The following is a 25,372-nucleotide window of genomic DNA, read 5'->3' as shown; positions in this document are numbered from 1 at the left end:
CAGTGTTTTGGTGTCCGAAACAGGGACACCAAAATGTCCAAATGTGTGTATTGCAAATTCCAGCTTGCTTGGAATACTGCACAGCAGCTGTCTTTCTGTTGGACTGTAGACCTTTTTTAATAATAATAATAATAAAAAGTAAGTTGTTCCCTACAATTTTTAAAACAACTTCTTGCTTGAAGAGGATTTTCAAGTTTTTATTCATTTTTTTTCATTCAACCTCGTTCTGACAGTGTGTTTAATTTCAGAACTCTGGTGTTCAGCCAGAAGCAGGGGAAGCTGTGTGGTTGTGCAGAGAGCAGTTGAAATGAGGGTTGGTGCAGCTGCTTTGACCTGTGATAGGTACCCTTGGGGATAAAGAATCCAGCAGGTATTACACAGTGAAAACATCTTCCTTTGCCCTTTCGTGGGATGGGCTTTAAGGTGCCCACCCAGGCTCACACAGGGAATCCAGGTTGTGTCTCTAGGTGTGGCTGGGCAGGGTCTCCCCTCTCCTGTAATGGATGAATTGCCAATGTCAGCACCTGGCACTGCTCTTCTCTCAGTGACCAACCAATTTGCATCTGTTTTTTCTGACCAGTTCTGTCAGTGAAAGTTTCTCTCTCCTTTTCACCTTTTTCCAAATCCTTCATTTATCACTTTGGCAGTGGGCAGCAACATTATTGCCCAGCAGTGATTCCAGCTATGGTTAAGGTCTTGATACTGAAATGGATTGTGTATGAAATATGCATCAAGGATGTGTATCTCGGTAGATACTCCTGCACTGTGGACCTGATCCTGGAAATCCATGTTTGGGTGAGATGTGAGGACTGCAGCTTCTGGTTTCATTTTGTAAATCAGTCGTTCAGAATGTTTCTGTTAAGAATGATTTTGATATTTGATAATGGAAACAGCTGGAGCATCATGCTTGGGATGAGCAACTACTTCCTCAGATGACTTTATGAGCAGAACCCTTCCTGTTCCTTCCAGCTCTGCCTGACCTGCCAACCTTCTGTCAACCCTCTGCACATAATCTTTGAAGCACAGTTGGAGGACCATCTCCTATTTCATAGCTAGATCAAGTCATAACTTACCAAGAAAGGAGATTTGTTTATTTTCCCATATAGGATACACAAAATTCTGTAGAACCTGTAGCCTCAGTTTTTCTACCTTAGCTTGAGATTATCGAAGTGGGGAGTGCTGCTGTTGTCTGCCTTATTCAGCCTGGAGCAGTTGATGTAAATTGTGGCTATTTAGATGAAGAAATGCTAGAAAAGTCCTTGTATAAAATGCTGTACTGATCATGTGCTGCTGAGACTCTCCAAGCACAATTTGCGCTTGGGCTTAATTCCAAAACTGTTAATGTGAGCTACAGGAGCCAGTAAAGTGATGTAATGTAAAACAGATTTAACCCTCTGTATTGTTAGATTCCTCTGAAAGATATGTTTTTGCTAAATCATTTAAGCTTTAGTTAATAGGTTTGTTGGCTAACTGTTAAATCAGGGACAAGCTCCAAAGTCCATGCTTACATCTAAACCCCAGGATATTTTGGTTTAGTGCAGGAAGGCAGTGCTGCTCCTCTGTCCAGGTGCTGGGGCTCACACCTTATTGCACCCTGTCAGTATTTAGAGTGGGCTTATTCAAAAGGCTTTTTATTGTCCTGTAGTGACAGGACACAGGGCAGTGGTTTTAAACTGAAAAAAATTGGTTTATCTTGGATATAGGGAAGAATTTTTTCTCTGTGAGGGTGTTGAGACATGGGTACAGGTTGCCCAGAGAAGCTGTGCTGCCCCATCACAGTGTTCAAATTCATCCTCTGTTTTGGAGGTTTACTGAACAAGCAGAGTGTTTGATGTCTTAGATAGTTCAGTGTTTTTGTAGAATCTCAAGGATTTCTTTTAAAGTGAAAGTAAGCGTTGTAAATGTGCTCATTTAAAAACAAACTCCTGTTTTCTGCAAGTTTCTCTGTAATTGCCTTATACTTCGCAGTGACACATCTTGTTGCTGAAATTTTTGAATTTAAACAGAAAAATGATTTGCATGCTGGCTTAAACTTGAAAAAGAGTGGTTGAGCAACTACTCTGTAGAAACTGAGAATTTGAAACTTCTTCCCCCCCCCCTCCTTCCATCTGTTTGGAAATTTATTTTCATGCAGTTACATCATTTAAACTTTACAGAAGGAATTAGTGCAAACGAATCCTGTGTGGTTCTGCTGTTGGTTGCATGTATTGTGTTCTCTTTGACTGTGGCCTGTGTGTCTGCTCACTGTGATGTCTGTGTTGCCCTCTATTGCTGACAGTAGAAATGTGTCTGCAGGCACTGGGTAACCAATTAAACTTCATTATTATTTTGTGATTAATACAGACTCCACTTATGAAAAAACAATTTTACATGAATTCACAAGAAATAGTAAATAGTATAAAATGAGAATCCAATAACTATAGATTTCAGCATGATGTGTTTTCCTCAGTGTTCAGAAAGGAGCTGTTGCAGTTTCTAGTTTGACTTGTGGGTCACAGACTTTATTTTTTATTTTGTTAGCTACCTCAGACCATACATGTTTAAACTGAAGACACTGAACTCTTTGTCTGATTGATGTTTTCTTTGTAGGCCACAGAAAGTGAGATGGGAGATGTTGATTTAACGGGTCTTCCAGAAGCACCTGTGGACTCTGAAGATGAAGAGGAGGAGGAGGATGAAGACATTGACAGAACTTCTGATCCACTTCTAGGGCGAGATGTTGTCCGAGAGTGCCTTGAGAAAGAGCCTGCAGATAAAACTGATGATGACATTGGTGAGGAGAAAAAATACATACATTTACATAAAACTGCATCATATAATATCTGTAAGAGAAGCATATCTGAAAGCTGTTCAATGACTTAATTTTCAGTGTGTGTGTTAATAATTGAGTGATGCCTTCCAGTGATCACTTTGCTTTAGTGATACTCTTAATTGAATGATTTCTCCTCTTACTGTCTGAGAGTCTATTTGTTCTGAAAAACTAAATATTTTAACCACGAGTCTTTGAGATGCTTAAGATGTGAAGTATACACAGTCATTGTGTGTGTTGATGTGATGGGACAGGCAGCAAGGTAATTTTGGCTGCCTGAAACTGTTGAATTAGTTACTAAATACCAAAGAGAGCATACTATTACTGAGTATAGGTATACTTAGCTGTAAACTGCAGAACAGTTCAAATGAAGATAATTTGCTGCAGTGTTTCACTAGAAGTTGGCATTAACTTCAATAGCAAAACTTGCTTTCTACTGTACTCCAGATTGCCTCTCTGAACACTGGAAAATCATTTCATGCTCCTGTCAAGCTTGTAATTACTGTACCTAGGGGTATTTTTAATTTTTCTCAATGTTTGAAGCTGAAGTGCTTCTCCTCTTAGCTAGACTGCTGCCCTGAGAGTCAATCAGAGCCCCAGCCAGGCTGCAGAGCCGAGCTCTGGCTGTGGATGACAAAGTGCACACTGGGCTCATTAAGCCCCAGGCACTAATGGGGAGTGTGACCCCACTGAGCAATTGTGAGTGTGGCTGAGGTTTGATGGACCTGTGGAGGGTGAGGGATCTGAGGAACCCCTGGGTCCTGCAGTCATCATACCAGTGTTTCCTTTGTCCAACAGAGCAATTATTGGAATTTATGCATCAACTCCCTGCCTTTGCAAACATGACCATGTCTGTGAGAAGAGAGCTTTGCTCAGTGATGATCTTCGAAGTGGTGGAGCAAGCAGGAGCCATCATCCTCGAGGATGGCCAAGAGGTGAGTCAGTGCTTGCAGCACAGTGTGGGTGCCACAGGCAGGTCACCAAGGGCATTGAGGCTGAAGGGCTGGAAAATGTTTCCCATCTCCACACTTGGAAGTTAGAGAATTCTTCTCTCACCCTGACCCCGTAGCCAAAATCCCCAACCCTCTGTCCATCCCTTCAGGAGATTCTACCTGTGTGTTGGTTCCCTGCCCGTGGAGGGAGTTGGAATGAGATGATCTTTAAGGTTCCTTCCAACCCAAACCATTCTGTGATGGTTACTGTCTTGTTCAAGACTTTACCAAGTAGAGTCAAAGTATAGACCAAGAATATACTTTATGTACCAAGTATAGGCATTAAAGAGCATTCAGGATGTTGTTATCAGGTAACTGCCAACTTATTTCAAAGATGATTTGTGGGATAAAAAAACCCATAATTTCCACTGGGGAAAAAAACTCTCTTTTTATAATGTAGGGGTTTTTTTAATACTAATATGGAGGGGTATCTTTGCCCAGTAATGTCTAAATTAGGAGCAGTTTCCATATATGTTCCCTGGGAGGAGGCAGATGTTCAGGTTAGGTGCCCTGAATCACTATCTTGAGATCTTTCCCTCTGCTTGGATCAAGCCCTCAGGAATGGCATTCCTTGTTCTTCCCTCCAGGAGGGCAAGGTGGACTCATCTCTGGTAGTGACCAAATGGGTGCCCAGGGGAAGAGTGTTCACTCTCACTAAATGGTATAAATATATCATAGCAATTAGCCCACAGATTAAAAAAGCAATCTCTTCATCAGCATTCCTCCCTCTGGAATTAGTTCTGAAGTGAATGAAGCATTCTTGTTTCAGTCATTGCCATTGCTGCCTTCCACTGCACCGTTTCAGTGAATGAAATGTTGCAGAGCCATGGGGACAACAAACTGGAGAGTGCAGGAATGAGCACTGTCTGAGATAAGAGCTTAGAAAAGTTGTTGAATTAGCTTCACTTGTTTGGTTTTGGTTCTTTTTCTTCTTCTAGCTCGATTCTTGGTATGTTATTTTAAATGGCACAGTGGAAATCAGCTATCCTGATGGGAAGAGCGAGAGTCTCTGTATGGGAAATAGTTTTGGGATTACTCCCTCTCTGGACAAACAGTACGTGAATGGAGTGGTCAGAACCAAAGTAGATGATTGTCAGGTGAGACTGCAATTCTGTACAACTACTTTGTATTTTTTAACATCTAATAAAAGAAAACAGACTACTTTTATCCTAAGATACGGTGGGGTGGATGAAAAGCAGGATATAAGCCAAGAGCCCAACTGCATCCTGGGCTGCATCAGAAGAAGTGTGGGGACTCTCCCCCTCATGAGACCCTACCTGGAGCACTGGCTCCAGCTCTGAGCTCCTCAGCACGAGGACATGGACCTCTTAGAGCAGGTCCAGAGGAGGCCACAAAGATGCTCAGAGGGCTGGAACATCTGCTGTGGGGTCAGGCTGGGAGAGCTGGGGTTGTTCAGCCTGCAGAAGGGCATGTGTTCATGGTTTAGATGTTTATTCACAGTCTCTTGTTGTTTGGGGACAGTTTGTGTGTATAGCCCAGCAAGACTACTGGAGGATTCTGAACCATGTGGAAAAAAACACTCATAAAGTGGAGGAAGAGGGAGAAATTGTGATGGTGAAGGAGCACAGGGAGCTGGATCGCAGTGGAACCAGGAAAGGCCACATAGTTATCAAGGTGAATGTCTTTCTATGCTTTCCACTAATCTATTAAACTGTTATTCATTAGTAAATAAATACAAAACATCTGGGCTGAGAGAAGCAGGAAGATTTGATTTAAACATGTTGATGTGTTTTCTCCTGAGCTTGCCATAGGTGAACTTTGTAAAGATATTATACTGTTCACCTGGGTTTATGTTGAAATACTCTCTAGGGAGAGGCAGAGATGAGAGGTACCAGTTATTTTTTGCATTTACTTTTTTAAGGCAACACCTGAGCGACTCATCATGCACTTAATAGAAGAACATTCTATTGTGGATCCCACCTACATTGAAGATTTCCTTTTAACATACAGAACATTTCTAGCAAGCCCCTTGGAAGTTGGAAACAAACTCTGGGAATGGTTCACAGTGGACAGCCTCAGGGATAAGGTTGGTTGAGTCTGAGAGATCAGTGTTTCTGGTGAAAATGTGTTCAGATGGATTCCTTTTTCTATTGTGATAAACTAGGAAATTGCTTCAGTTATTTTATATGAAACATTTTAAAGCGAAGTATTTTTCACCTATATCAAGAAAGGATTCTCCAGGGTGTTGTGTGTGATGGTATGCTATCCAAAATCAGGTGTGATGCTGCTTCTCTTCTGCAGAATGATAAATAGTGTTTTCTGTTTAATATAAAGAGGTAAATGCCAGTCTCTGAAATCCTCTTTCACCAGAAATTTAAGGGAATTGCGTTCAGGTTCTCTTGGACATTCCAGTTTTGTTTTTACAACAGCATTGTGCTTGTTTTCCATGATTTTTCCTGCAGAGCTTTCCAGTGTTTTGAGCACATTTTGTTTGAGCAGCTTTTTACAAACTCTGGACTTCAAATAAACTCTGCTCAAGACAAGTGGAGTTGGTAAAAATGCTTCCAGAAATAGAACCAGGTTCAGCTCTTTGTAACTCTGTGCACACACATGAAAAATATGGATAGTCTGGAACTTGTGTCGTGTCAATATGTTGAAAATTATGGCAGTAAAATTCTTAGCCAGTGGTTTTATGTGTTCTAGTTTTGAGCTGAAGGAAACCTAATAGTAATCTGTCAGATGTTATTCTGCCATGTCCATGTTTATAGATTAAAGCTGATAGAAGAATCATAGATACCCTTGTGTATATGTGGATATATACATATATATACATACACAGAATTTATTTTGTTTTTACAGGTTACCAGAGTGGTCTTACTGTGGGTGAACAATCATTTTAATGACTTTGAAGGAGATCCTGCCATGACTCGATTCCTGGAAGAATTCGAAAAGAACTTGGAAGATACGGTAGGAGCCAAAAAGAAAGAGTGTCACATTTTCTAATACCATGTTTCAATTTTCCAGTGTTACCAGTGCCTCACACACTGCAGTCTATAAATGTAACAGCTACAGGTGGCTTTTAGCATGGGCATATTTGTTGTTATATATATATATTTAGATATAAAGGCCATATAAAGGAGTACCTATGGCACTCATTTATGGGTTTTTGCATTTCTGCAAAAGAGGACAAGGTTTATTTAGTAAGATGTTAATACATGGCATCAAAAATCTATTTGCTGGCACTTGGGGTGTTTTTCATAACTGTTTTTCCATTTCTGATAAAAGCACTGCATTTTGTGTGTTGTGTTACAGAAGATGAAGGGCCATCTCAGGTTGTTGAATATTGCCTGTGCTGCCAAAGCAAAATGGAGACAAATCACGCTGCAAAAACCTTCCAGAGATTCCCCCCTGTTTTTCAGCCTCCTCGGGGGCAGTGACAAGGGCTTTGGTATTTTTGTAGAGACTGTGGAGATGGGCAGTAAAGCAGCAGAGGCTGGACTCAAGCGTGGTGATCAGGTAAAAGCAGTAATGTTAATTTAAATATTCTGGTTCAGCCAGCTCTGGTGTTCTCAACAAAAAGGTTGTGCAAGTGTTTTCTTGGGAATGCCACAGCTCAGCTTCCATTTATATCTGTTACATTTCTGATTCTAAATTCCTGATTAATTGCAAGAATGTCATGTTACCATAAAAAATAAAGTTATTTCAAGCATTTGTCAGGTAGAAATGGAGGTCCTGTCTTATTCACAGCATATAACTTTACTGACATGATGAAAATAGTTATTTTACAAGGAATGGTTTGATTCTGAGACTGCTGTAAAGATCATATGAGAACTTCTGGAAAGTTCTTACTGTGCCTGTATTATCACCTTTGTATTTTTAAGTCTGTCAAACAGATGTTCTCCTAATAACCTAATTCTTACTTTTTCTTAAAGATAATGGAAGTAAATGGACAGAACTTTGAGAACATTACCTTTGTGAAAGCTCTGGAAATCTTAAGGAACAACACACATCTCTCCATTACTGTAAAAACAAACATTTTTGGTGAGTAGACTTTATATATGATATATTCCTTGTGTATGTGAAGGAACAGCTCCACTCTTTCTGGCTCTAGAAGTGCAATAGGATTCCACCTTCCTTTCCAGCTCGCTCTGGGAGTGAGAAGTTGTGCAGAAGTCCCCTTGTTGTGCCTCTGTTTGCTTGGATAAGTTCTCGTGTGCCAAGGGCTGCACGTTGAGGGGCACAGAGCCAGCACAGGCAGCTCTTCCCTCCCTGAGAAACCCTCAGTGACTCTTTAAGCTGCTTTACTGTCCCTCCATGCTGTGGGGCTGAAGCTGAGCCAAGGGAACTGGACCAAAATATTTTTACCAAGAAATGGCAAAGATGTAAACCTGGGGTTTTGTAGAAGTTTTTATAATGGCTGTGAGGACGAGAGGATAAATTGCCTTTATGTCTCAAATTGAAAAGGGGATATAAAAAGTGGTGTGGCATATAAATGCTGGCTCTTAATTGTCATCATGAATACAAACACATAAATACCTCTTTAAAATCTCAGTCAGATCATCTGTTCTTTTTCCATAATCCTGTTCAGAATAACCAGAGCTACAGAAGCTGTGCACAGAATAACTCCTTCCCCCATAGTTGCATCCAAGACCTTCTGATGATTTCCTTATTTTCTTCCCGCAGTTACCTGCCCTTGCTCACTATTGATTTTCTTTTCAATTATTATTCAATGTTTATACCTGCATGGGTAAAGAGTTTCAAACCCTCAGCAGTTGATTATTAGCATAATTCAAAAAGAGCATAAAACCACCACCAGTGGTCCAGACTAATGTGAAAGGACATGAAATGAAGCATCACTGTAACTGAGACAGTGAGAGGTTGTTCATTTGTATTATAAATATAAGCAACATACATCTACAAACGGGTTCAGATCTCTTCCTACTGGCTGATAGAATTTCAAGGTGATTTCTTGGATAAATTTTAATGGATTCATGTCTTGAAGCTTTTTTCAACAGTGATACTTATTATACAGTGACTTTTTAATTGAGTGCTAAGTGCCTGGTGCTGGCAATGAGCAAATCCTGTTGTTATATTCAAATGTAGACTGGGAAAACTTATAAGTTTTATTATATAATAGAATTATGCAATTTAACTGTACTTTCTGTACTTTCTGTGGTTTCCCTGTTCATAGGGACAGTCTGAGTAATTTACTGTGTACAGTTCTGCATTCTTCCAGTATCACCATGTTTTCAACAGAAAATACTGACTTTCTGACTTGAGTGCTTTCAAAGGATTTTTAAAAGATCTTTAAAGAAATAATTGATATTGAAAAACCAATTTGAACTTTTTTTTCACCTTATATATCTGGAAAGAAACAGGAAGAACATAAATATTTCTGTGGAATCATATCTTTGGGAACGTCAGTGTGGGTAATAGACTGGCTTAGCTTGATAAATGCAGCAGGAAATTTGATGCAGTTTCTGTTCAGTAGTGTTAGGAAAAGCAAACAAAGGCAGTTTGGGAAAATCTCAGTCTGTGCTGCAGTTATTCTTGAGGAAGCATCTGCACTCCATTACCAAAAACAGGCAAACAAAAAAGCCAATAAATACATGGTGCTGATTACCCTGAATCCTTATTATCAATCTGGGATGTGGAAAGCAAAAGGTTTGAGGGGGAAAGAAGAATTCCCTGTGAAGTTCTGGGCATGCAAAGGTAACTCACAACAATTGTGTCTTCTCTCACAGTGTTCAAGGAGCTGCTCTGCAGGATAGGACAAGAGAAGAATGGAATTCCACATATTCCAAAAATTGCAGAAAAGAAAAACAACCGTTATTCCATCCCAGATATGCCTGGAGATGTGGAACAGATGTTTCCCCGGGAAAAAGGAAACAAGAAAATGAAAGCAAACACTATATCTGGTGGCAGAAACAGAATCAGGAAAATCTTAGACAAGACCCGGTTCAGCATCTTGCCTCCAAAACTGTTCAGGTTTGTCAGACTCTTCTGCCAAGAAGTTGTTGTTCCTCATTAGGTTGTGATGCTTTAATCGTGGAAACATAGAATGAATTGAGTTGGAAGGGACCTTAAAGTCTATCCCATTCCACCCCCTACCAAGGGTAGGGACACCTCTCACTAGCCCAGGTTGCTCCAAGCCCCATCCAACCTGGCCTTGGACACTTCCAGGGATGGGGCAGCCACAGCTTCTCTGGGCAACCTGTGCCAGGGCCTCCCCACCCTCACAGGGAATTTCTTCCTAAGATCAAATCTAAACCTCCCCTCCTTCAGCTAAGGCCATTAAGAGATACTAATTGCTTAGTATCTCTAATCAATATGTCCACTCTACTTATGTTTTTTAAAAAATCGTGTCACCTGCCCCATAAATACAGAATGAGACCAAAACATCTTTTCTCTCCCCACGAACGATTTCAAATCTCTTTCCTCTCTGTCCTCGTTTTGAAACCCCGTCTACAACATGTAATTAAACAGCTGAACAGCATTATTTCCCTTAGTTTCATTCACCCCAAGCTGAGTAGCAGGAGTTGAGTGCCCCTGAGTGAGGCAGAGCTGTTTTGCAGTGACGGCAGCGTGAGCCAGTCGCAGGGCGACAGCATCGTGGGCACCCGGCAGTGCCGCCACAGCCTGGCCATCATGCCCATCCCAGGGACCCTCTCCTCCAGCAGCCCTGACCTGCTCCAGCCCACAACCAGCATCCTGGACTTCTCTAACCCCTCAGGTAAAACAGCAGAAGGAGCTTGTTTTGTACAGGATGACTAACGGGGCAGGGGCAGGGGGGAAAATGATGCGTTTCACCAGCATCACATGAGCTGAGTGCAGTTACTTGTCTGTCCTGTGGCTTCAACAGGACCACACTGGAGCTCTGCTGAAAATCCACACTGCCTGAACCTCTCCTACATGCTCTTTTTGTAATGTGACACTTCTTTTTACAAAGACATTGATTCACTGGAGTAAATCTGCTCTGGTGGAAGCAGATTGTCCTTGTCCACACCTTTCTCTTTTACCTGTACTGGTGCTTTGGCTTGTCCATCTCCCATCTGCCAGTATATATTTCAAGCAGTGTTGTGGGTAGAATAGGACTGTTGTGCTACCAACACAGTGATGTTAATGTTTTGTGTTTTACAAACGTTATGTATGTTCAACTGTGTGTCTAAAAACCTTTAAAATGTTTTGAGATGTGTAGTGTGGGCTTTTGTTGCTGTAGGAATCCACTTTATGGGGTGGCTGCAGGAGTTATTTGTTGTGATATGCAGCTGCCTGTAAACATGTCAAGTCAGAATCTTTTTTCCTTATTTCAAGTGTAAGTTCTGTGCATAATTACATAGTCTGTAAGGTGCCTTGTGGCTGTGAGTTATGTTTATGTAAACTTGCAGATTTCCCCTTTAGAAGGGATGTACCCAGATATATCCTATCAGGTCATAAATATCCATAGCAGAAAAGTTCCCTTTTTGCTGCAGTTCCAGGTTCTTGCTGTCTGATAACTAGTTCATCTTGGAATCAATCACAGAATCACAGGCTGGTTTGGGATGGAAGGATCTTTAAAGGACACCCAGTCCAACCCCCCTGCCATGGGCAGGGACATGTCTACCTAGATTGCCTTTACTTCAGGTTTGCTATAACAAATATGCTGCCATGTTTAAAGAGCAGAGAAAACCAAACTAGTTCTGACAGTGTACACTTGATAAGTTTTGTAAACATCTGAATCTCGATTTGCTGTTGACACAGTTTTCTTCTTTTTCTCCTGCCTGCAGCTGTTGGGTTTTACTGTAAGTATCCTGATGTTCAGCATCCTGTAGACCTTAATATTGCATGGCTTGCCTGAAAACTTAACACTACCAGACACTGCATTGACACAGTTATTACTGTAGGGCATCCCAGAGCCCTGTGCCCTGTAAGCTTCCTCAAATAAAACAAATCCATAGGTTCTCACACAGGCACAGTGCTGTGCTGAGACCTGCATTTTATTCCCTTTTCTGCCACTGAAACACTGGATGACCTTTGGCAGTTTCTTCTCTTCTCTGTGGCCTTGCTTTGAAGGAATGAAGTTGCTTATATCTCTTATAGAGCTGAGGTTTTGGATGATAACGTAGTTTGAGATTTAATTTGCTCTTCTGTTGGACTCTAACTAAAATGCTGTGCATGCAGACTGGAAATGTGCTTTGTATTGTCGACCCAAGCTGAACGATGCATAAAAACCCATTTAATTTAATAATGTTTACATGCTTAAAAGCAAAGACCATGAAGACACACATGTGCCTGTAATTTATGTGCCTGTCACATTGCATTGTTTTGGTTGCATAGTGATTATTTTTTATTTTATTTTTTCCTTTTTTCCCCCAAATTAAACTTCAGTTTTCAGTCTTACACCTTGAGTGTATTCTGATTTTTAGGTATGTTGATACTGAAGTAGAGATGTTTCCCTTTTCTGTTGATTTATTGTGATTTTTATGAGTGCAGGCACTTCCCTGATTATCCAGGATGTCATTTCTACCACTTTCACTCTGAAACAAGGACAGAATAGTTATTTATTCCCTTTATTGCCCCTGTTCATGTATATATTGAGCTTTTCAAATTCAGCTAGTCCCTAACTGCTAATGAGAATGCCCTGGTAATGTGATAACCCTAATAATGAAACTGTTAGAAGAATTAGCTTTCAATCAGATTCTTTTTCAAAACCCTATTTGCTCCCATCTTCAAATTTATTTACAACTGATATTGAACCTTTCTTTTTTCCAATGGGTGGAAACTTTTGATACTGGACCACAGACTACCTGCTTAACTTTTTGCCCTGAAATTCCTGCTACCTGTCCCCATGACACCATTAAGTCCTGACACAAGAAAAAGTTATCCCAAGGTCACTGCCCTCAAAGATCTTGTTTTTTTCCTGAAACAGTGGATTTTGTTAGAGGAAAATTAATGTGAAGTTTAGTCTTCAGACTTTAGGGAGGGGGAAAAGCTAGGTTTCCTTGTGCTTGGAATTAGTGTGTGTTTTGACTCTGGACATTTTTTTTTCCAATGAGTTTTATTTTGAAAATCAAGCTTTCTGTAATAACTAATGGAGCAAATTATTTGCAATCATCAAGCTGTGGATTAAACGCTTGTTTCTGTAGATATTTATTTCCTGCTGTAGGCTGCCTCAGATAAAGCTCTTCTCTAATGCATTTATAATACATAAAATGTGCTATAAATAAGTATACCAGCCAAAGAATTAACTGCTGGCAGCAGCTTAGTTCCTTCAGGGGGAGAGGGTGAGTGTGAAAGCTCGCAGCTAGTTATGGGAGCAACCAAATCTCCTTTCCTCTTCACATCCTCCCACCCCAAGCCCATCCATCCCTGGGAAACGTGCCCTGGCACGTGTGTGGACCTGGCTCTCACAAACACACAAGAGCCAGAGAAGGAATGATGCTGCCAAAGTTTTTGAGGCCCGCTGGGAAGCACGATGCACAGCTCAGGGACATACTGAGTGTCTTGTACTTTGATTGTGGTCATGGGATGATAAAGGAATTGAGTTGTGGAAAAGCCCTGATGAGAAGAGTCTTCTTTTTTCCTCTCAAAGTTGAAGGAAGAAGCAGAATATTTTAATATTTTTCAAGTCCAGCATGGCTTTTGTTTCCCAGCAGCTGGTTTTTGTTTTGTTCTCTGGCTATCAAATGAGACAGTCTTAGAGTCACAGAATGGTTTGGGTTGGAAGGGACCTTATAGCCCATCCAGTTCCAACCTCCTGCCATGGCCAGGGACACCTTCCACTAGCCCAGGTTGCTCCAAGTCCTGTCCAGCCTGTCCTTGGACATTTCCAGGGATGGGGCAGCCACAGCTTCTCTGGGCAACCTGTGCCAGGGCCTCCCCACCCTCACAGGGAAGAATTTCTCCCTAATATCCAATCTAACTAAACCTACCCTTCTTCAGCTTAAGGCAATTCCCCCTTGTCCTGTCACCACATGCCCTTGTGAAAAGCCTCTCTCCAAACAATGTGTCTTTTCAAGGGGAAAAGTAACTTTACCCATCAAAGGTGTTCCTCTTCTTTTAGATATCCCGGATCAGGTGATAAGAGTTTTCAAAGCGGATCAGCAGAGCTGTTACATCATCATCAGCAAAGACACCACAGCCAAGGAGGTGGTGAGCCACGCTGTGCATGAGTTCAACCTGACAGGGGCCCCCGACACCTACTCCCTGTGCGAGGTGTCCGTCAGCCCCGAGGGCGTCATCAAGCAGCGGCGCCTCCCGGATCAGTTCTCCAAGTTGGCCGACAGGATCCAGCTCAACGGACGGTAAATGTGCCCTCGGTTTGCTCTGCTTTTAGTTGCCTTTTAGGATTAATCATAGAATCACAGAATCAGCTGGGTTGGAAGGGACCTCTGAGATCATCCAGCCCAACCCTTGATCCAACCCCGCCGTGGTTCCCAGCCCATGGCACTGATGCCACATCCAGTCTGTCCTTAAACACCTCCAGGGATGGAGAATCCACCCCTTCCCTGGGCAGCCCATTCCAATGGCTGAGCACCCTCTCTGCAAAGAAATTCTTTCTAATATCCAACCTAAACCTCCCCTGGCACAGCTGAAGACCGAGCCCTCTTGTCTTGCTGATCATTGCCTGGGAAAAGAGACCAACCCCCCCCTGGCTCCCCCCTCCTGTCAGGGAGTTGCAGAGAGTGAGGAGGTCTCCCCTGAGCCTCCTCTTCTCCAGGCTGAACAGCCCCAGCTCCCTCAGCCTCTCCTCATAGGACTTGTGCTCTGCTTTTAGTTACCTTTTAGGATTAAAACATCATGGAAGCAATAAGGTTGGAAAGGACCCCCGAGATCACCATGGGGGATGTTTTAATTAAAGTAGACAGGTTAGAAGGACAAGCAGTCAAATACCAATAAATGACACTTTCCTCTCTCCTCTTGTGTCACCTTCATCTTATGCACCCAAAACTCCTCCCCAAATCCACAGCCAGCTCGCTTGATGACAGCTAAATTTAGCAGATCAGCTATATAACATATATAGTGGTTTACACTTGGAGAAAAAATTTATATTTGTTCTGACACTTCCCACATGTACTGGAGGATTAAAGCATACAATTAATTCTTTCCTCAGTGCCGTGTTGCAATGAACTGATTCTAACCTGAGATAAATTCTGCCATTTTTATGTAAACTGTTCTGAATCCTTCTGAAACGTTAAGTGCTTTGGTTTTATCTGATGACCTGATCCAGACCAGAAGAAAGTTTATTAAAGTTAAAAACTCTGTAGTTGTCTTTGCTAGGCAACAAGAGGGAATTTATGAGTAATAAACTTTTGTGTATCTGAAAGTGATCTGCTTGGGACTGTGGAAATGAATTTTCCAGATACATTTTCATTTCCTGAATACTCTGTGCCTCATGTAAATATTACTATGCCACAGTAAATTTATGGAAGAAACCACACTGAATTTGTGTAAGAAATGGAGAAAGACATTAACAGGAGATTTCTCGGGACTAGTGTGTATTTAAAATGTAATTTTCACTGCTGAATTTACAAATGGAAAAGTAACTGACCTTCTTCTGAAGGTGAACTCTACAGCATATTACAGAGTAGGGTATGAAATGATAACAAAGAGGTAGATTAAAACAGCTTTTGAAATGTTTGTTTGCTTAAGTAATGATGTTATTTTACGTTAGCTGAAGTACAAGGTTATCCTGTCCCTTCTTGTCTCTGTAATGCCCTCGTTGATTGGTGCAGTTCAACGTCCTTGTGTTCACAAACCCTCTGAAGAGCATCTCTAACGGGTCGCTGTCACTCCATTATTCTCCAGGTATTATCTGAAAAACAACATGGAGACAGAGACCTTATGCTCAGACGAGGATGCTCAGGAGCTGCTCCGGGAGAGCCAAATTTCCCTGCTCCAGCTGAGCACCATCGAGGTGGCCACCCAGCTCTCCATGAGGGACTTCGAGCTGTTCCGCAACATCGAGCCCACGGAGTACATCGATGACCTCTACAAGCTGGACTCCAAAACAGGGAACGCTCACCTGAAACAGTTCGAGGATGTCATAAACCAAGAGACCTTCTGGGTTGCCATGGAAATTTTAGCAGAGCCCAACCAGCTCAAAAGAATGAAGATTATTAAGCATTTCATTAAAATCGCTCTCCACTGTCGAGAATGCAAGAACTTCAATTCCATGTTCGCGGTTATAAGGTAAAATACTTCCCATTTTTCAGCTCTGATTGGTGCTGTCAGAGGCAATTCTGGTAATCTAAACTGAAAGGGAAGAAATAGAACCATCTTGGGCACATTACAGATGGGTCTGGGTGGTTTTCCAGAGCCAGCCTGGTCCAGGGTGGATTTGGATTGTCACCGCAGCGGTTCAGTCCCACTGAGGTGCTGGATGTGACAGTCTCTCTTTTACCTGTTACCTCCCAGGGAAAGAGAAGATTGGGACAAAGCACTGTTTGATTGATGAACCTCAGGAACCTGCCTGAGCATTGTGTCATTTTCCGTGATTTTGGCACCCAATTTCCCTTCCCTTTGTCAGTCATTGTTACTTTTTTTGAGTCATATCTGTGATGATGAGATTACTTCATTTCTTCCTTCCATTGTAAGGACTTCCTCAAATCAGTCTTATTTTGGCTTAATTTTCCTTTTCATTCTTTCCTGTCATCTGCTTGCTTGTCTATTTTATTTTTTCCCCTCTTCAATTGCACATTTAGACTTTCTCTTCTGATTTATCCTGAATGCTGCTACTTTAACAGCATGAGTTCAGCATTTCCTTTATTTGCAATTATCTTACACCCAGCCTTTACTTTAGGGGAAAAAAAAGGCACTGTGATTCATCAGATAAAGATCTGGATTTGTGCTGTATCTCAGCACCATTGTTGAAAATGCCATTATAAAATATTTTCTTCCATGTCTAACCAGTTTATCAAAGGGTATCGGCTTCTGGTTAGTCACACATTAAAGAATTCATGAATTTCCTTCAAAGGGACTGGGCAGCAATTGGGGCTGGGGCTGCTCATTACATGGTGAATACACACGTGGATACTGAATCTCATTTTTATATTCTGCTCCCTAATTTCTCTTGGTTTATTGTAGTGGAGAAATGACTCTTCCTGCTTCTCAGTTAAGTCTAATCAGGCCATGACTGAAGTGGACTTTGGTCAAAAAAAAAAAAAAAGGCAAATAAATTAGTTACTGTTTTACCCTTATTTCCAGAGTAATATGTTTTTCTTAGCATATGGCACAGGGGTTGTCTTTTCTTGCCTTGTCCTGCACAGCAGTTTGATGCCATATGTCTCCTGAAATAGGAAGATAACCATCCTAAACTAGCATGGAAAAGAGGAGCTGTGGGCTGGCATATGTTGGATTTTTCATGTCAGAGAAGGCTTTGTTTGGCATAGCATGGAGAGAAATCCATATGAAAAATGGACCAAATTCAAAACAAGACTTTGAAGCTTTCAAAATGTGGAAAAAAAAAAAAAAACAACTGAAAAAATTCATCCTCAGAGGGAAGAATTTCTTCCTAAAGTCTTCCCACTTCTGCTTGGGATGAGCTCTGCACTGTTCTCATTTGCTGTGCAACCATTACTTCACCTCATTCATTCTCTACCCCTTTTGTCCTTATTGTGATAGCCATTTATACAGGAGAGAAGTGGTTCTTAAACAGACATCAGTCCTATTTTACAGAGTGATTATTTTGGCAGTAATTGGAAATCTGTACCTTGTGCATAGGAAGCAGTTGTGGTTTAAACAGCAGAGGTTTATTGTGATGAACTTGTACTCTGGCACCCAGCCAGCTTTACATTTAACCTTGGGAAAGCTATTTTTAATCCTTAAAACCCTTCACTTCCTTCTGAAATGCAGCAGTTCTGCTCACAGCTAACCATGAAACCTTCCTGCCTTGCAGTGGGTTAAATCTTGCGCCAGTAGCTCGGCTCAGAGGCACTTGGGAGAAGTTACCCAGCAAGTATGAAAAGCACCTCAGAGACCTTCAAGATCTTTTTGATCCATCTCGAAACATGGCAAAATACCGCAACATCCTGAGCAGCCAGAGCATGCAGCCTCCAATTATCCCACTTTTCCCTGTTGTCAAGAAGGATATCACGTTCCTGCATGAAGGTAATGTCAGACAGGGAGAAAACAAGCGGAGCACTGAATATGCTTTAGCCCTTTCTTCAGTGCTTCTCGTGTCAACACGTGTCTAAGGAAGCTGCCACCAGTGGGATGCTTTTGATGGGTCCTTTGTAGGAGGAAAGTAAAATAGGACTCGGAATGCTGAGTGGAAGAGACTGATCCTAGACAAAAATTAAAAATTAAATGCGTATTTTTAATATTTGAAAAGCAATGCTTAGACTTCATCAGCTGTCCTCAGGTTTAGGCTGGAAGCACAGGTGAGTGTGCTGGCTGGTAGTTGCACTACTTCAAATATATTCTCTCACAAAAAAAGAACTTGTTGCTGTGATGTTTCCAGGTTTTCATTCCATGTTGTGGCTTTCAGGCAGCTCCAACACCTCCTACTCTTGCTTTCAGCATTTTCAGGAGGTTTTGTTTAGACATTTCCATTTTGTTCCGTTTACACAAAGTCCTGTTCACAAGTGGCTGAGGCGAAACATTTCCAAATATGCCCAGTTCTTGGTTGTGATGGCTCAGAACTGTTTGAACTTCTTTCCAAATGGGAATGCTGTCCCCATCAGTTCTGTATTTATATTTTAACATCATGCCAGTGAACTTGGGCATAGTTCACTTATTACTTTTTCCTCCTGCTAATACTTGTTACTTCAGAAATAGGTTAACAAGGGCCAATACAAGATACCAATACAATGTACTGTGAGTGGGCCTGATTCCATTTGTGTTTTGCCAGGGCTTCCTGTTTTCCTGCTGTTTTGATTAAAAGTTTTGCTGATGGAGGGCAGGGAGGGCAACACAGAGTCACTCTGAAGAATTTCTTACTCTTTTTTTTGTTTCTTTTCTCTTATGTGTGTGTCTCAATTATGCAGGCAACGATTCCAAAGTGGATGGCCTGGTGAACTTTGAGAAGCTGCGAATGATTGCCAAGGAAATCCGCCAAGTTGTCCGAATGACCTCGGCAAACATGGATCCAGCTGTGATGTTCAGGCAAAGGTGTGCACTGGGAAGGGCACTGGAGGGGTCTCAGGGGGGGCTCTGGGGCTGTGTGTGCATCAGGACGTTGGTGTTCCATTGTGTGCCTCACCACTGACATTTACCACCAAACCACCATCTTTATCAAATTATGCCAGTACAGGTGATGCTTCCCAGACCCGCTTTTAATGACTAATAAAACAAATTATTGTCTTTAAAACACACAGAAGAATAGGTTCTAATTTTAGTGATACGTATTTTTGCTAAATAAAAGCGTTAGTGTCAGTAGAGTTTTGAGAGAGATATAATGTTAGGGAGGTATAATACCTATATATGAGAGAGATAAAAAGCACCTAAATCACCCTTATATGAATCTGAAATGTTGCTTCAAAACAAAAGCCCACTGATAACATTAAAATCAAACAAAATATTTTTTTATTTGTTCAGAGCACAGCTTATTCCACCTACATAATGTTTGATGTTCTCAGGCTTTAGCAGGTGGAGGGTGTGTTCTTGGCTTATTTTTCTTATTATTTCTTTTTATCTTGATGCTGAATATCATCAGGCTCTGTGTTAACAAACTGCAGAATGAAAGCAATGTAATTTCTAATCTGGTGCTGATTAGCTCCGGATTATATTTAGTGGAACTAAATGACTTCCTGCATCCGTTTTCTTCCCACTGGCTGAACTAAAAGCATCAGGAACTCTGCTGTGTCCGTGCTGGTCCCGTACATCCCTGCAGGAAGGGTGCTGGTGCCTTCTCCTTGCACTTTAGTTTGCCTGGAAGTGACTGGCCAGACAAAACCCCTGAGGAGGCAGTTTGGGGGGGGAGTTGGGGACACTCAGGATGCAGTTTGGGGGGGGAGTTGGGGACACTCAGGGTGCAGTTTGGGGGGGAGCTGGGGACAAGGTCTCTGGTGCTGAGTGGCCCCATGGTTTCTACTTCAAAAAATGAGCTGCACCCCCAGCAGTGCAGAGCTCAGAGGAGACACCGTGGACAGATTTTGGGTGAAATGTGCTTTATCCACCCAAAATTCCTGTGCGTGGGTCACCTGTGCACCAGCTGTAATTCTCTGTGATGTATGAGTTGAGTGACATCTGTGCAGTGGAAGGAAACAGCACATGCAAGGATACAGAGTGTGTGTAAGAGATTGGGTTCCAGTGGTCAGGATGCACAGAGGATCATCAACCCTGTCCTGTTTTTGTTTGCAAGGCTGACTATCAGGAAACAGAAGTATTTTTTTTAAATACAGGCACTTAAAGCCAGCCTGGATGGGGCTCTGAGCAACCTGGGGTAGTGGAAGGTGTCCCTGCCCGTGGCAGGGGCTGGAACAAAATGAGCTTTAAGGTCCCTTCCAACCCAAACCAGTCTGTGGTTCTGGGAGTCTAAAAATGGCCCAGTCGAGGCTTGAACCAACAATAACAGATCCTTCTTAAAGTTATTTAGAGATGGGTTTGTCTCACAGTGGAGATTCACCTTCATACTGTTGGATTGGACTTAGCAGAATTCCATTTTTAGCATAAAATTATAAAGCTGAGAAGTTGTGATTTGCTTTTCAGAAACTTTGGCATTCACAGCTGAAATCAGTCTATAAATAAATTTCCCTGATGGCCCATGCACTTTCTAAGACCTGATGAAGTCCAATCATTAAATAAAATTAATAGTAAATAGTTACCTTTAGTATGTTTTTCAGAATTACAGAACAGACTTTAATGACCATAATTTAAATTATGCACACTGCCATAAACTGCTTAGGCATCTAATATTAGAGATAGTGCCAAAGATTAAAAGAAAATAATTCCATGTTTTCACATCATTTATATTCATTTTCATTGCCTCTGGTGTTTGATCTATCAGTTTGTGTTATGAAGCACCAAATAAATGCTTTTGAAGATGAAAAATTAACAAGAAAGGATGTGTATTAGTGGTAACATGAGACTTGCTCACAAGTTCTTTACTGATTAATAGAGAGCATCCAGGCTTTCAAGGTGCATTTGGCAACTGGCTTGTTTTCCAGCAAACAATCAAGAGAAAACAACATCATAAACTTGAATACTGATGATGATTTCTCATACACTCCCAGCAGGCCTAATACAAAGAATAAATAAATTTAATCCCACTTTTTGCAATATGAGTGAGTTGAACAGTTTTTACTCACTCCATCAAAATTGAATTTGACTTACAGAAAATTAAAAAAAAATAATGCAAGTTTGGTTTTTCAATTCATAGGTTAAACCTACACAAAAAACTGATAGATGTGCTTCCATATTAAAGTATTTGCCAAGTCCTGCCCTTGCATTCCATGAAAACATTGTGTTATTGTTTGAGAAGAATTTTGCTGTATAGAGATTTTTTCTTTTCTGTTCTTTCCTGTCTACATCTTTCTTCCTGACTCTCAACTGTTTTATTTTTTTCCTGTGCTTTTCTGTTCAAATACATGCTTCAATGTATATGGCTCTTGCTTACAGGAAGAAGAGGTGGAGAAGTTTGGGGTAAGTGTAGAGCTGAATGCAACTAAGATAAAATAAAGATTATGCAACTCTTAACATACTGCATCCTCCTCGTTAGTGCATGCATCTGAAATACAGCATGCATTTTATTAACCCTGCAATACATGGTTTTTTTGAAAGCAGGAATAAGGGGTTACAGCCAACGTTTTACTGCGGCTGCAAGAATTCTGAGTTGCTTTTGTGTAGTAGATAAATTGTTTTGAGTTTTGGCTTTATGCATAAAAAACCCCCTGCTGTGCAGTTATATTGGAAGGCAAACTGTTTGGGGAAATAAATGAAATGAATAACTTGCTTTTTAACGTGGGGCAGAAAAGTTGAAGCCATTCTGCATTTTGAACTATGAGGACGCTTGGAATTGTGATAATGGTGTAGTGATTTCCCCCCTGAAGTTTGTGTTCAAGCAAGCTTCAAAGCAGTTATTTTTAGCATATGTTTAAAATGTATCTCACATTTCCTACACCAAAACCCTCCTTGGTTTCCCTGGGAGTGTTGGCTGTGCAAGGCCTGGATAACGAAATGACTCAAGATGAGAGTTGTGATGTTGGCTGGGGAAAGTCCTGACTGGCCCAGGGTGCTGATTTTAAGACAGCTGTCATTGTAGCTGTATTTTATGTGTTATTATGTGTATTTTTGCCCATAAACTGTTACCTGTGTACCTTTGCACAACGAGAGGGACAGTTCCAGTCAAACTGGGGTGAGCAGGTTTGAATACTGGTCCCTGACACTGGTGTGGATGCCCTTGACTGGCAGCCTTGGGTGCTCACAGGGCAGCTCATGGGGACAAACACCCAGGAGCCACAGAGCCAGTGTGATTTCCAACCCTTGGGATTGCTGTGAACACGAGGGAATTAGGGAAAAATCATTATTAAAGGAAATTGAATTAAATTGCCTTAAAAAGTCAAGTACAGACTTGAAAGAAAAACAGTGTGTACATAAGCAATGAAATATTTATATCATTAAAAATAAACATAATTTCCTGATCATTGTACAAGAGGTGTCAACTTTGTCCTTGTCCATAGGGGACAGGAGTGTCCCCTTGGTTTGAGTAGCTGTGAACACTCCATCATGCCTTTTGCTGCTCCTTGCCTACAGTAACATTACTGTTTTATTAAATTAAGCTGTAAATTGCTGCCAGTTTTTAAGCTTATGTTTTCTTTCAGATTGATTTATTTAACATCTTTGAAAATATTGCAGTCAGCTATTTTCCACTACTTATTTTTTTAAGCTCAGTGTACTCGATTCCTTATATTTGCTCTAACAACATGTTTCATTCTGACTCCTTTGGCCATTATGGCAGTTCTGTGCCTGATGTTGTTTATTCTGCCACTTGTGATTCTGTAAACACACAAGATCTTGATAACTGTCTTCACAAATAATGTAGCTTTAAAATATTCATCTGAATGTTTAAAAATCCCCACAAAACCCCAACTTTAAACAACTTTATTGACACTTTCCATTCTACTTTACGTGTGGCGTATATACTGTGATCTCCACTTATTTAAAAATGCATCAGGACTGGTGTGGCTGTAGCACTTCTGGCAGTTGAAACAGAGGTGATGTGTGTGTTTGAGCTGTGTCCAGGTCAGTTGTTTGGTCACTCATTCAGTGTGAGTGGGAGTGACTGTCAGGGAGAGTAACTCATGTTCTTTAACATTTTGGGGATGATTTATTTTTACCACAGTTGCTGATAGATGTGGGAGCTCAAAATTGGGAGTATTGAGGAGCATTGTTTTTCATAATGCAAATCTGGGCATACATGTGTTATCACTGCCTTCCTCACCCTTCTTGAGAAATGTGTTTTTAGTGAGCTGCTCTTCTGTGGATGGTTTTAGTTACTTGAAGAAAGAAGTTAAGTGCATCAAATGCACTTTGTACTTGTAACATAATTTGCCCCTTGTTTAACTCTTGTGAGAAGCCCAGTTTTCTAAGAGGATCACAGTAGTCACTCCCTTCTGTGCTCAGCTAATTGCAGGGGGTTTCTGTGTGAGCCTGATGCACACAGTGGGCACCAAATTCCTCAAACCAACAAAGTTAATAAGTTTTTCCACTCTTACAATCTGCAGTTGAAATTATGGAATTGTTAAGGTTGGAAAAGACCTCTAAGATAGAGTCCAACCATCAGTCCAGCACCACCACCACGTTCACCACTGAACCATGTTCTCAGGTGTTTTTGAACACTTCCAGGGATGGTGACTGCCACTGCCCTGGGCAGCCTGTTCCAGGGCTTGACAACCTTTTCCATGAAGAAATATTTCATAATATCCAATTTAATCCTCCTCTTGCACAACTTGAGGCCGTTTCCTCTCGTCCTGTCAGCTCTGGGTCCTGCAGCACAAGCCTGTGGTTCGTTGGTGGAGCTGAATGGGTTCTGTGCAGAGCACTGCACCTCGTCCTTCCAGTTCCACATTCCATGTGCAATCCTGTTCTAGACTCAAATTGCCGCTCTCAGTTTACCAGAATATTTTAAGACAAGTGTTGTTTTACTGCTGTTCATCTTTTTAACTCATTTGCATCAGCATGCACTAGCCCTAACTGAAGATTATTGGTATTAATCTGCTTTGGCCTGTGCTACTGCAGCTCTTCACTGCTGTCGAGAACTGAACCTTTACTGCTTTGCTCTTCTGTTTTGCAGGTCTCTGAGCCAGGGCAGCACAAACTCCAACATGCTGGATGTGCAGGGAGGTGCCCACAAGAAGCGTGCCCGCCGCAGCTCGCTGCTCAACGCCAAGAAGCTCTACGAGGACGCGCAGATGGCCAGGAAGGTGAAGCAGTACCTGTCCAACCTCAACGTGGAGACAGACGAGGAGAAGATCCAGATATTGTCACTCCAGTGTGAGCCTGCCTACAGCACTTGTAAGTACAGTTCCTTCTCTAGAAATACTCATTTAAACTCTTTCTCCGAGGACAAAATACTTCAGTAAGTTCTGGTTTGTCAGTTCATGTGCTAAGAGCTTCAGCAAGACAGCATTTGTGTTCAGGTCTTGGTTGAGCTCAAAAAACCTCCATGATGGTTTTTCTTCTGCCCTTTAGTTCCTAAGCTGTGTGTCTTTCCATCAGTCTGGCAGGAAATTCAATAGTACATCAGCTCAGTTCTTGCCCCGCCGTCCTTGTACAGAATTAGGAAGGATAGAAGTAACATTTACCATATGAGCAGCAAGAAAATGAAAAGAGACAAAATCAATATAGAAACTGCAATGGATTTCAGCTTAGAATAAACGAAGATTGTTGAGAAGCAGAAGTTAGGTCAATATTGACTGATGGGTTTGATGTGGTTTGACAGGCAAAAATTGAGGGTTACAGCAGGACAGTTCCCATGATTTGAACTCCTGTCAAGCAAGCTGTTGTCTGACCTGCTGTCTTACACAGTTCAGTAAATTCTTACTTAGAAATGAGACATTATAATTGCATTTTATTTTGATACTTAAAATTTTTCACTTTCTTGAAAGGTAGATTTGCTTCGAACTAGAAGAGTGGCAACCATGCCGAGCAAAATAATGCTTCATGCTTGTCCTTTGTCCAAATGTAGCACTTTAAGACTTTTATGTCCTCAAATATCACTTTGTCTATGATAAGTTAAAAGCATGATTAGGAAATGGCATCTCAAAGATAATATTTTAAGTCCTTGCAATTATCCAGTATTAAGAATGCAAATCCTTGTTATTCCCTAAGGTGCCTCCTTATGCAAATTTTTTTTAGGATTTCCTTTTGAAATAGCACTGAAGTAGGAAACCTGGAAATGGCCATATTTAACTCCCTTTTTAAAATGTTAAATTCTCTGTGTTTGAACTCTTGATAGATGATCTATGTGCATTTGTGACAGGTGGCCATACTGTGTCCAAGAGACAAACATATTATCAGATTGTTTTTCAGTTGTTTTTAATCAATTAAAATCTTGTTTGCACAGTGCTAGCCATAGATGTTTGGAAGTAAAAATAGGGAGTATGTACTGACTGCTCTACTCCATGTACTTAAGCCAATCAAGGCCTTTTTTTTCCTTAAATGTTAGAAAGGAAAACGAAGGTTAAGTGGA

At 41.3% G+C, this 25,372-nt stretch overlaps 1 protein-coding gene across 1 annotated transcript in view; it reads left to right on the top strand.

The window, feature by feature from the left end:
- LOC127465239 (rap guanine nucleotide exchange factor 6-like) overlaps nucleotides 1-25,372 on the top strand; it is a 43,210-nt gene that overhangs the window by 3,573 nt on the left and 14,265 nt on the right. Inside the window, 16 exon segments of the mRNA XM_051775731.1 lie at nucleotides 2,590-2,773; nucleotides 3,608-3,744; nucleotides 4,740-4,898; nucleotides 5,284-5,436; nucleotides 5,684-5,848; nucleotides 6,622-6,729; nucleotides 7,075-7,278; nucleotides 7,695-7,803; nucleotides 9,507-9,750; nucleotides 10,338-10,495; nucleotides 11,529-11,543; nucleotides 13,805-14,045; nucleotides 15,550-15,933; nucleotides 17,639-17,850; nucleotides 18,729-18,852; nucleotides 23,975-24,195. Of these exon segments, the coding sequence (XP_051631691.1) occupies nucleotides 2,590-2,773; nucleotides 3,608-3,744; nucleotides 4,740-4,898; nucleotides 5,284-5,436; nucleotides 5,684-5,848; nucleotides 6,622-6,729; nucleotides 7,075-7,278; nucleotides 7,695-7,803; nucleotides 9,507-9,750; nucleotides 10,338-10,495; nucleotides 11,529-11,543; nucleotides 13,805-14,045; nucleotides 15,550-15,933; nucleotides 17,639-17,850; nucleotides 18,729-18,852; nucleotides 23,975-24,195 (2,818 nt within the window).

The sequence above is a fragment of the Manacus candei genome, unplaced genomic scaffold, assembly GCF_025592945.1.
Source record: "Manacus candei isolate 608988 ecotype Guabito, Panama unplaced genomic scaffold, ASM2559294v1 h1tg000346l, whole genome shotgun sequence".
NCBI classification, from domain to species: Eukaryota; Metazoa; Chordata; class Aves; order Passeriformes; family Pipridae; genus Manacus; species Manacus candei.
Note: the sequence above shows the minus strand (reverse complement) of the source record. Positions and strands in the feature narration are given on the sequence as shown.